At 38.3% G+C, this 12049-nt stretch overlaps 1 protein-coding gene across 2 annotated transcripts in view; it reads left to right on the top strand.

Moving 5' to 3' along the window:
- LOC145270061 (nuclear valosin-containing protein-like) overlaps positions 1-10464 on the top strand; it is a 31951-nt gene extending 21487 nt beyond the window's left edge. For both annotated transcript variants that reach the window (XM_080125664.1, XM_080125663.1), the window contains 7 exons: positions 122-171; positions 1565-1667; positions 2739-2823; positions 4339-4863; positions 5620-5704; positions 6232-6296; positions 9792-10464. In XM_080125664.1, coding sequence (XP_079981790.1) covers positions 122-171; positions 1565-1667; positions 2739-2823; positions 4339-4863; positions 5620-5704; positions 6232-6296; positions 9792-10004 — 1126 coding nt within the window. In that variant the 3' untranslated portion in view covers positions 10005-10464. The remainder of the gene's footprint in view (positions 1-121; positions 172-1564; positions 1668-2738; positions 2824-4338; positions 4864-5619; positions 5705-6231; positions 6297-9791) is intronic.
- Positions 10465-12049: the final 1585 nt, after the last annotated feature.

The raw sequence follows: 12049 nt of genomic DNA, 5'->3' as shown, positions 1-12049 counted from the left end.
GTAATTTGTCGTTATGATTTTTCCGACGTTTATTGTTTTGATTCTAATATTTGTGGCCAAGCGAAATCGTAAAATGCAAAGTACCTAATTTATTTTTATTTATACATTTAATTTTTTTCAGAGATTATAACAGGAAAAAAAGGACTGCATTCTTGAAAAGTGTCGAAAGAGGTTAGTGGTACATTTCCATTTTCTTTTTCTATCAGGATACGAATTGCATTTTTTGTAAATCATTAAATTTTTTTTATTTTCATCAGGATACGAATTGCACGCACTTTTTGTAATTTGAGGTGTGTGTTGAGCAAAAAAAAAAAATAAAAAGTGGTGGTAGGTAGGCAGGCTTGAACCCGTGACGCGAAGGCGAAAAAGAAAGTCGAGGTGTGTGTAAGGGTGTTAATTGAGCCAAAAAAAAAAAATTGATATCAACCTAGAAATTTCTACGATTCAGCGCGGTACCTAAAGCACCTAACCTTCCGGTGATCTGGCAAGAACCGATGTGTCAACGTGATCTGTACACACGTGTATTTTTGTGAGAATATACTTTATTTCCTTATAATATATACTAATCCTTATTTAAGAAGCTCAGTGTAATTCCAAAAGGACATAATGTAAACATGTTATAAGGTATTTACAGCTTCTTTTCCAATTTTCGGATTTTTTTTCATGGATGAATTGTTGCTATTTCTTCTGATGAGTTAAGGGCAAAATAGATTCACTGATTGATATAATAATTAAGTGATTGATTTTGTGTTACGAAACACATACTCTCAAGAATTGCATAAGTCAACTTTTTCTTTTTTTTTTTTTTTTTTTTTTACAAGGTGGTCACCACTTATCAAGGCCCGGAAGCCACTCAGAGATAAGGGTTATTGCATGTACAGTACGTTAGTGTTGGAGATCTGATAAAGTGTCTTACTTAAGGGGGCAGTTCATCAGGAATTTGTTAACATTGGACTTGTAGACATCCAGGTTGTAGTCAGGTGGGAAACAGGCAACCGGAACAGAGTTCCACAGGTGTGCACTTCTAAGAAAGAAGCCTTGTTTATGGAATCTACGTTTTGATTTTGGCACAGATAAAGAGTGGGGCAAATTTTTGACAGTGGTTTCAGCTAGACGGGTGAGGGAGGGGGACCAAAGATTGGAGCTCAGACAAGCACCTGCCATGGTAGTAACGATAACACAAAGACAGGCTCGCAAGAAAGAGAAAAGGGCATCACCCAGTAGGCCACGGAGCCTATTTTGTACTCTGTCAAGGCAGGATAGGCTGTTTTTAGCAGCTCGTGCCCATGAAACTTTTGCTGTCCTGTTTATTATTTAATCGTTTACTTTACTAATCGTTTTCTTGTTACGAGTACTTTTACGGGTCTGTGTGTTTATCACCGTTCTTCCATATACGGGCGTGGGTGTGTCTGCATGCTCTTGCGTGCAGTTCACTGTTATATGTGTGTGTGTGTGTGTGTGTGTGTCAACATTTTTTAGCTTTTCTATTTATCTACCACTTACCTAACTTTATGAATATAGAATTATCTACTTTTTTAAATTTGTTTTGAATTCTATTGCGTAGCCTACGAAATCATTTGTAAGGATGAACCATCTTCGGAAGAGGCGGATGATTTTACGAGTCAGTTGGAAAAGAAGCACATTGCTAGTAAGAAGAGTGGTTTCCGGTAAGTATTACTGGTTATTGATTGATTATTACTGATTATTGATTATTTTAATAAAATAACTCTTTAACACTAGCGGGACCTGTAGAAATTCCACAGGGGACTGCTTCATATCTAATATATTGATGTTGGCATTCTGTAGATGTTCAGCGTGAATGGAGACGCCCTGATATTATTGTAGCTCTTTTGTTAAAACTGCAAAAGTGTTTATACATCGGGATTAGTGGCGCCAACTAGTTAAAAGTACTCTTTTGGCAAGCATGCATATAAAGAGCACTTTTTTTTTTAGTCGGTGCAAATTACCCCTGGATTTGGTGCAATTACTCCGAAGTACGGTATGTAAATAACAAAGCGCTGTTTGCAATCTGTTTACATTGGACTTGCAATTTGTCATTTTGCAGAGGGAGGCAACTCTCGTTTACTAAGAGATTCGTTTACGTTTTCATTAAATTTTTGAGCGAGCAGCTATGGAACGTCGCAGACTGAGACACCAACGAGCGGTGACCACTCATCATCCAAACTCAAATCCTGTCTTCCCGTGCTCTATCTGTGTAAAGCAGTGTAGACGACGCATCGGGCTTCACAGTCATCAACGGAGACATAGAGTCAATTTAAAAAAAAAAATGGAGACATCGTCATCCACATGGATGGTTGGTTGTTTTTGTTTTACGGCATATCAACGTTTTTCAGGTTATTTAATGCCGAATCTAGTTATTTTGAGGAACGATTATTTAATGGAGTATATTTGTTTTTTAAGTCGGATTCTATTTAACTCATAGTTAGGACCCTAACAGGGTCAGAGTGGACCTGGGAGCAATGGCAATTAAAGGGTGGTTCCACACTCCCCAAGGCCCGCAAGGTGGGGGCCTCACCATCAGATATAGTTTTAGGTCATATCCAGGACCCCAGATGGATGGACTATCATAACTAACTAGCTAGCTTGTCCAATCAAATAACGACACTTTGTTACTGCAATACGATCAGGGGAAAAAAAACGTTATCTAAATATCTATCCAGTTATGTGTGAACTTGAAATTCTGATCTGATGTTTGGTTTTCCGTCTTCCTTCTCCAGATACAGTGAGGATTGCATCGATGCCGAAAGCGACACAACGGAGAAAAGCTTTTCCTCTGACAACGCTGATTACGTCATGTACAAGGTATTCACATTTTAACATCGACATTTCTTTTTGCGTTAACATTTCTTTATTGACTACGTGTATGTCTATGCAGTAGAACCTCGGGATACGGTGGCCCTAGGATACGTTGTTTTTTAGTTTACGATGTGGAATACAATGTTTTTCAAGCCCCTAGTTACGGTATTTGCCCCGCCTTACAGTGTTATTTATAATGTTATTTGATTATATACATGTGTATTATATATTGTACTGTATTTTGTGTTGTAATTTTTGATATGTACTTTTTTTTAGCCTCCACCATACGGCGATTTCACCTTACGATTCCAACCCGCGAACAGATTAATGCCATATTCTGGGGTTCTACTATATATATATACATATATATATATATATATATATATACACACACACACAGACATACATACATACATGTAGCCAGCATTGTATAATTGAAGAAACATATTTTCACATATATATATTACTAGCAAAAGTACCCGTCGTTGACTGGGTTCAAAAACAGCCTACAGAAAATGGACTCTGATTTATGAAAGTATGATAGGTTATCAAAAGGAAGGGTTGTAATGAGATAGCTTCGAATTTGGGGGTATCAAAACCAAAGCAAAATATGATGAAAGTAAACATAAAATAGATAAACCCCATAATTTGTTATACCATACCTGTTCACACTGAAACACTTATCACAATATTCTGTGGATCTATATTAAAAAACCTTGTTAAACTTTGTGACATATTTCCATTCTATGGAGGTCAAGCGCAAACGAACACCCCATAATTTTATTATACCATATTTCTTCAAACTGAAACATAATTATCAAAGTATACTTACGCAGATAGATATGAAAAGTCTTTATTAAAGTTTGTGCCTATTTCCATTCTATGGAGGCGAGGCGCGAACGCAGACCCTACAATTTTATTATACCATCCCTATTTAAGTTAAAACATACTTATCAAAGTATTATTATGTACATCTATATCAAAAACACTTGTAAACGTTTTTTTTTTACTTTTTAAATTTTTTATTTCCATACTTTGTGGACCAGGCGCGTATGCAGACCCCACAATTTTAATGAATCATCATTATGCCAGATCAAACATACCCATTCCTGTGTCTCGATACATCATTATATGTGATCAGTTTTCTATAATAGTCAACCATATAGGAGCCTATTCGTGACCAGACACAACAGACGTTCAGGTTTATATTATATTATATATATATATGGAAATTTCTCCTTTTATATATACCAATCCTTTAATTTATGAAGCTCAATGTAATTACAGAGCATATAACAAATAAATGACAAAAGTCTATATTCCAAATTTTAAGATGTTCACCATCTTACCATTTATTAATGCTTTATTCTGGAGTTCTACTCTATATATATATATATATATATATATATATATATATATAAATTATTTACTATAATAATTTTTTCCTGAGTTTTTATTTTTAATTTAAAATTTTTTTTTATTTATCATTTGCTATTCCTAACGTTTTCGTATTTTCCGCAGGACACAAACGCAATGAACAACTTCATGACCTCCATCTACCAGAATAACAAAAAGACGGAAAAATCCAGCAACGTCATGGAAGTACCAAATGAAACAAACGTTTCAAAACCGACATTACCAACCTCCACGCCTTGCAAGCGGGTTTCGTCTCCGGCCCCATCTCCGACCCTGTCGGTCCCTTCTGCTCTCACTGGCATGTCTAGTTCCTCGAAGACACCATCCCATCCACCCAGCCCTCATCACAAACCGTCTCTCACCCCTTTGTCCACACCAGTCGCCTCTTCCACTCCTTACATAATAAACCACTCTCCCATACATATGGCTTCTAACAACAAAAAATCCAATACTAATCGTTCTTATTTGGCAGATGATGTAAATTTGACCAAAAACAAAATGGTGGATGGAAATCGACTGAAAGCTTACGATTCCAAAAGGTTCTCAGCTCATGATGTAACCCCAACTCAACCGAATGAGAGGAGAAAGAATGCGACATCAGAAGTTGTCTCTGCCGTGAAGGCGTCCAAGGTTGGTATAATGTTCGGATTTCTATTACTTTGATCTTATAGTTTCGTATACATTCATGTCATGATTGTTGAGTTCCTTTGACCTCATCCCCCTACCGTCGATATCTCACTAATCGTAATTTTGCACGTGTCGCTTTCATGCAAATTATTATGATTGATAAGTATTGAAAATATTTGAGGATTTTGCTTCTGTTTCTGAATTTTTGAGATGAGGATTTGTTTTTAATATTATTTGGATTCTTTGGACTGCTGTTCTCATCTTGAATGTTATGGTTTATATAATCTCTAACCTTCACGTATGTCTTGTCGGATTCTGTAATCTTTTTGTCGAACCCTGGAAATCTTTCTATCGAACTCTGGGAATCTTTCTGTCAAACTCTGGGAATCTTTTTGTCAAACTCTGGGAATCTATCTGTTTAACACTACATTCAGATTCAAGTTTCTTAACAACAGCATCAGTGACAGTTGTTGCTGGTATGTATCGGACGACTTTTAGAAATTAACTTTGAAAATAACCTATCTCTGGCCAGGTCTTAATTTATCCATCTTTCTTAATTGATCCGTTTGCACTTAATGATCACAACTTGGATTTTTTTAAAATTTTGCACAAACATTAGTCATGGTAAAAGTAAATTTTTCACTTGTGAAAGGGGGACCCCACATGCTCAGCTTGTTAATTCTTATCCTTCAGGTTAGAGACAAGTGGTGAACTCCAATTAAAAACAAAGCCACTAATACTGCTTATTTATTTTTTTAGGATGCAGATGTTCCATCATCAAAAAGACCGAGATTGTCAGAACGTTCACGGCAAGAACAACCAGATAAAAATACACAAAGCAAAGGTAGGTTTTAAGATTAACTCTTAATAAAACTCTTTAGAGTAACTTTCAATTTGCATCTTAAAACGGTACACTTATATCCAGTCTATTGCTAAGGTCGTTGAACAAATGATTGGATCATTTTATCGCTCCAGAAAGCACCCAACTCCAGATACAAGCCTATATCTAAAATTTCAAGTGTGTAGACCCCAAATTGTCGAAGGAGTTTGGTAGGGTTGTCAACAGTCAAATTGTTGAACTTTGACCCCCTTAACAGCTTAATTTCTGGCCCAAAACCAATCACATAGATTTTCCCAAATCTCAGTACCCTGTATATCAAATTTCGAGTCTGTAGACTAAAAATTGACAGAGTTATTGCGTAGGGAAATGTACACAGACACGTTCACTTTTATAGATATATAGATTTGGCTTGTGTAAATTACATGATAAAATATTTGCTCTACTAATAAGAATTTTAGTATTGAACACTATCGGAAATATCTCTACTTTATTATTGAGTTTTAATTTATGTTATTTTTGTCTTTTTTTAGAGTTTGGATTTCAGATTTCAAGTACAACTTTTGCTGATGTTGGAGGTAATGAACAGTGTTTATTGGTACGTAATTATTTTACTTATTTCCATCTTTCTAGCTGCTTATATATATATCTGACTTTTTCTCCTTTGATCTTGAGCAAATGGTACAATGGGGAAAGCGGTGGCTGGTTACTTTTAATACATCTAAAACCAAACTTCTATCTTTACATCATCAACACTCTGATCCCTATCTGGCATCAATTGAAATGAATGGCTCTCGTCTTGGGGAGGCTCCATGTTTTAACAAACTTCTAGGCTTGACCTTTACTCCTGATCTGAAATGGAACACATGCATCAAATCCATTGCCAAGGCCACTGGAAAAATGGTAGGATCCTTCTACCGCTCTAGTAGATATCTCACTCCTGATGCAATTCTCTACCTATATAAAAGCCAGGTACGGCCAACGATGGAGTATTATTGCAACATCTTTTTTTTTTTTTTTTTTTTTTTTTTTTTATTCAATTTTCACTCCAAACAAGGCACAGTGCCACTTTGAAGCAGGGGGCTACTATTAGGGACTTAATTAGCTGGGTCATTATGAAGGGAGAAGAGTAGAAAGATGTTTGTTAACATTACACTTGAACTTCTGCATATCATTGCAGTTGGAAAAGCAGAATCCCGGAAGGGAGTTCCAAAGACCAGCAGTTCTGGGGAAGAAACTATTGGAGTAAAAGGCTTTCTTGCACCTAGGGATCTCTACTGTAAAGGGATGAGACCTAGTAGCTTGTCGGGTTTGTCGGGGGTAGTTACGTCGGGGAGGTACAAGTGTTTGCAGTTCGTCAGAGCATTCACCATTAAAGTATTTGTAGAACAGGCAGAGGGATGCCACAGTTTGTCGATGGGACAGAGGCTGAAGCCTAGATGACAGTTTAGGACCTATCAGGTTGGCGACTCTCTTTTGAACCCTGTCCAGGAGCGAGAGACAAGCAGCAGATGCACCAGCCCAGATGTGACAACAGTACTCCATACATGGGCGAATGGTTGCCTTATAGAGGTATAGGATACTGTCAGGCATAAGTAGTTTTCTAGCACGGTAGAGGGAGCCAACCTTCCTTGCAGCAGCCTTGGCAATGCTCTCAATGTATCTATTCCAGTTCATATTCCCTGTAAACGTTAGGCCGAGGAGTTTAAAAGAAGTACTTTCAGGCAATGTGTTCTTGGCCATTGCTATTGGTGGTAGAGAAGGTTTCTTGTAGTTATTGAAGGAAACAAGCTTAGTCTTAGCAGCATTGAATGTGACCGACCATTTTTGTCCCCATTCCACTACGGATTGGAGGTCATCCTCTAGTGTTTCTGCCATTTCCTTGGATATGTGTTCATTTGTTATAGAGAGTGGTGTCATCGGCAAATATACCCATCTCCAAAACAATTTTATCAGGGAGGTCATTTATGAATATCAGGAATAATAGAGGTCCAAGGATAGACTCCTGAGGTACTCCCGCATTTATGTCATATTGTTTGGATGTACGACCGTCGAGGACAACTTTGATTTTTCTATTACTTAAGGATTTAATTACTTTATGAATTCTTCCAGTGATTCCATATGATCTAATTTTCCTTAGGAGACCATCGTGCCATACCCTGTCAAAAGCCTTAGATATATCGAGGGCTACCGCTCTACCCTCCCCTGTTTTATCCAATGAACGGTATATACGTTCAGAAACTACAGTTAAGATATCTGCTGTTGAACGGGCTTGCCTGAATCCATATTGTTTGTCAGTCAGGAGTTTAGCAGCTGTTAGGTGCTGGACTAGGGCTTGATTAACTAAGGACTCAAATATTTTGGCGAAAAGCGGGAGGAGGCTAATGGGGCGATAATTTAGTGGGTCAGTTCTTTCACCAGAATTCTTGAAGACTGGTACTACAGAGGCAGTTTTCCAGCAGTCGGGAAAACAAGATTCGTTAAGGCATTTATTGTAAAGTTTGGAGAGAACTGGAGCAACCACGGCAGAGCATTTTTTTAATAGCACAGCCGGGATGAGATCTGGTCCACATGCTTTTGAGGTGTCTAGGTTTTTTATAATAGCATGTACCTGAGAAGGGGTGATTTTCAAATCGTCTAGTGTGGCGTCTGTTCGCAGAGGAAAATCAGGGAGTGAGTGGTGTACCGAGTTCAGTGTGGAGTTTGAGGCAAACCGACTGGCAAGCAGATTAGCCTTGTCAGTTGCCGTGCAAGCAACCTCATGATTGTTTGTTAATGGGGGAATAGTTGACTGCCCATTATTAACTACGCTTAACGATGCGCTTTCTGGTGGTTTCAGAGTAATCTGTCTTAGCTGTCTCTATCATTCTCTTACAATTATTTCTAGCTTCTATAAACTTCTGTTTGTTTGAGCTGGACTTATGTCAGTTGAATCTGCGGAACGCATGCTGCCTTTGACATATGGCAGCTGCACAAGCAGAAGTAAACCATTGGGGAGAGTGGGGCTTGCTATAGAATTTCCGTGCGGGAACATGTGTTTCAATAGCAGTTTTGAACCATTCAGTGGTCTCATTTGCACACTGTTTCGCTGGAAGAGTAAAGATATTTTGCCATGGGGCATCTCTGATGAGCTCCCTGATGGCTTCCCAATCAGCCTTTTTGTAATACCTCGTTGTTTTGAGTAGTGGGTCTTCAGTTTTAGGGCGAGAATTTAGGCTGATTTTTACCATTATCACAGCGTGATCAGCATTTCTGAGTGGGCTGTGGGCATTTGTTATACAGTCATTGGGAACCGTTGTCAGAAAGAGATCTAGAAGTGAGGCATGTTGATCGTGCTGGCCTGGGAAACGTGTTGGAAATGTAACCAACTGAGATAGGGAATGGGATAAAGAGAAGCTATGTGTTGCGCTACCAGCTACATCTGTGTGATTAGAGAATCCTAGCCAGTTACTGTGGTGGACATTGAAGTCACCAAATACATGTATTTGTGCGCTAGTATCGAGGGAGAGTGCTATATCTATGCTGTCTGAGACTTTGTTTATTAGGGTACAGTCTTGGTTTGAGGGAGAGCGGTAGAGAAAATACAAGTAGCTAATATTGTGTTGCATATTTAGTCTGAAGCACATAAAGGCCTGGTCCTCTGATTCTAGTTTTATTTCTCTAGTCAGGGGGAGGGTGTTACGAATATAGACTCCAAGTCCATGCATATGTCTGTCCGAATCCTTACGGTAGAGTGGGAGATAACTAGGCATGTTAAAGTGGTTAGAGGGAATGGAGGAGTGAAGGTTAGTTTCACTTAATGCTAAGATATCCGGGGTGTTTACAAGGAGAAATGACTCAACATCATCTAAGTTAGTTCTAAGCCCGCGGATATTAGTAAATGCAAGCCTCAAGGGAGGAGGCAGGAGATGCTAGAAAGACCTTATTATGCCTTGACAGAGTTTAAAACAGACTTCGTAATCTAGTGGTGGATGCCCTTTTCTCTTTTAAACGTTTTATTTGTAACACAACTTGTTCCCAGGTAACATCGGACCTGTACAACTAAATATAATAAGATATTTTTTTTTTTTTTTTGTTATTTTCATCTTTCTAGGATATATGCAAAATTCTGGTCCACATGAAACATCCAGAGATCCATCGTCAGCTGGGTGTCACTCCTCCACGAGGTCTTTTACTCCATGGACCTCCAGGCTGCGGAAAGACGTTACTGGCTAATGCCATTGCAGGGGTAAAAAAAAAAAATCACAATCTTTGTTTTTTAAATTTTTTTAACAGGCAGGAACATTTCCAGCGATCACCACTTTGAAACATCTCTGCCTTATTAAAAACGCGTAGGAACACGACGTTGTGAATGTGACCACACGCATGCATAAAAGCAAAGGAACTATGTTTACACTCCGTCGCGCTCGAATACGGTGATCAGTCCCGAAGAAGCAGGCAGGCACTATAAAGACATTTACCTGCCAATACCAGACCACTTTCTCTCCAAATTTTCAAGTGCAACACGTCATCATGAGACATTAATACACCCAGCATGGTTTTATGTGGGTCGCAAATTTGGAGTCGGCTTTCAGCTGTCATGTTTGCTGAATCTTCTAGATAGTTTTTATTTTTCGATAATTGTTGAGCATTTGTGCATTTTAGATCTGGAGGACACTTTTTTTCTTGACTGGATAGAGGTCCTAATAGCGAGTTACTATCCAGTCATGGCTGATGGAACAAGAACATGCTACCCCTATGAAGTAAATAAAGGGTTCCACTTGAAATTATGTCCAAATTCCTGAGTTCGCCAGAAACATTCCCGAGTTTGACAAGATACACCTAAAGAAGGTCGGAGGTTACATCGACTGAAACGTGAAAATCACACTCAAGATGAATCTAAATAATACGAGCTGATTTTATGTTCTCTCCTTCTGCAAACCAGGTGCTTTGCCTGGGTTGATCTGGTCAATATAAGATCTTTTTCTTTTCTTGTCGACAAATCATCCAATTCCATGATCTTTTTGTGGCCATCAATGACAGATTCATCTACTTCTGAAGAATTGATCTATGAAATGTTTATGCCATTGTTTCATAATATCTAACCAGTACTCCTGATCAGTGCTGAAGAATCCTTTGATTTACGACAACAGAAGCAGAGAGGACGGACCAAACACCGACCTTTTTTTTTTTTTTTTTTTTTTTTTTTACACAGTGATCACCACTTATAAAGGCCCGGAAGCCACTCAGGGATAAGGGTTATTGCAAGTACATTACGTTAGTGAGGAGATTTGCTGAAATGTTTACTTAAGGGGGCGGTTCATTAGGAATTTGTTAACATTGGACTTGAAGACATCCAAGTTGTAGTCCGGAGGGAAGCAGGCAGACGGAACAGAGTTCCACAGGCGTGCAGTTCTAAGAAAGAAGCTTTGTTCATGGAATCTGCGTTTTGATTTAGGCACAGATATAGAGTGGGGGAAATCTATAAGGTGGCCAGAAAGTGGGTGCTCATTTTAAGTTAAATTTACATGGAAACTGATCAACTACTTTTCGAAAAACTAATTTCTTCATATCATGAAAATCATTTTTTTGCGACGGAAACGGTTTTAAGATTCGGTTTTAGCACACCTAAATCTACAAAAAAATTATTTTCTTATATATGGACGTGAGACGGGCCTTAATTTAAAATAATACCAGCGTGTATTCAATTGAAATTTCTAAGTCCAAACAAGAGGGGACGTAGGTATAGGTAGATGAGAATCCTATAGACCAAGTCAAGTCAACGTGTATTCAATTGAAAATTTCTAAGTCCAAACAAGAGGGGACGTTGGTATAGGTAGATGAGAATCCTACAGACCAAGTCATCTCAACGTGTATTCAATTGAAAATTTCTAAGTCCAAACAAGAGGGGACGTAGGTTTAGGTAAATGAGAATCCTATAGACCAAGTCAAGTCAACGTGTATTCAATTGAAAATTTCTAAGTCCAAACAAGAGGGGACGTAGGTTTAGGTAAATGAGAATCCTATAGACCAAGTCAAGTCAACGTGTATTCAATTGAAAATTTCTAAGTCCAAACAAGAGGGGATGTTGGTATAGGTAAATGAGAATCCTATAGACCAAGTCAAGTCAACGTGTATTCAATTGAAAATTTCTAAGTCCAAACAAGAGGGGACGTTGGTATAGGTAAATGAGAATCCTATAGACCAAGGCAAGTCAACGTGCATTCAATTGAAAATTTCTAAGTCCAAACAAGAGGGGACGTTGGTATAGGTAAATGAGAATCCTATAGACCAAGGCAAGTCAACGTGTATTCAATTGAAAATTTCTAAGTCCAAACAAGAGGGGACGTTGGTATAGGTAAATGAGAATCC

The sequence above is a fragment of the Euprymna scolopes genome, chromosome 46, assembly GCF_053919585.1.
Source record: "Euprymna scolopes isolate OS-2025 chromosome 46, ASM5391958v1, whole genome shotgun sequence".
Classification (NCBI taxonomy): Eukaryota; Metazoa; Mollusca; class Cephalopoda; order Sepiida; family Sepiolidae; genus Euprymna; species Euprymna scolopes.
This window is presented reverse-complemented; position numbering and strand designations above follow the sequence as displayed.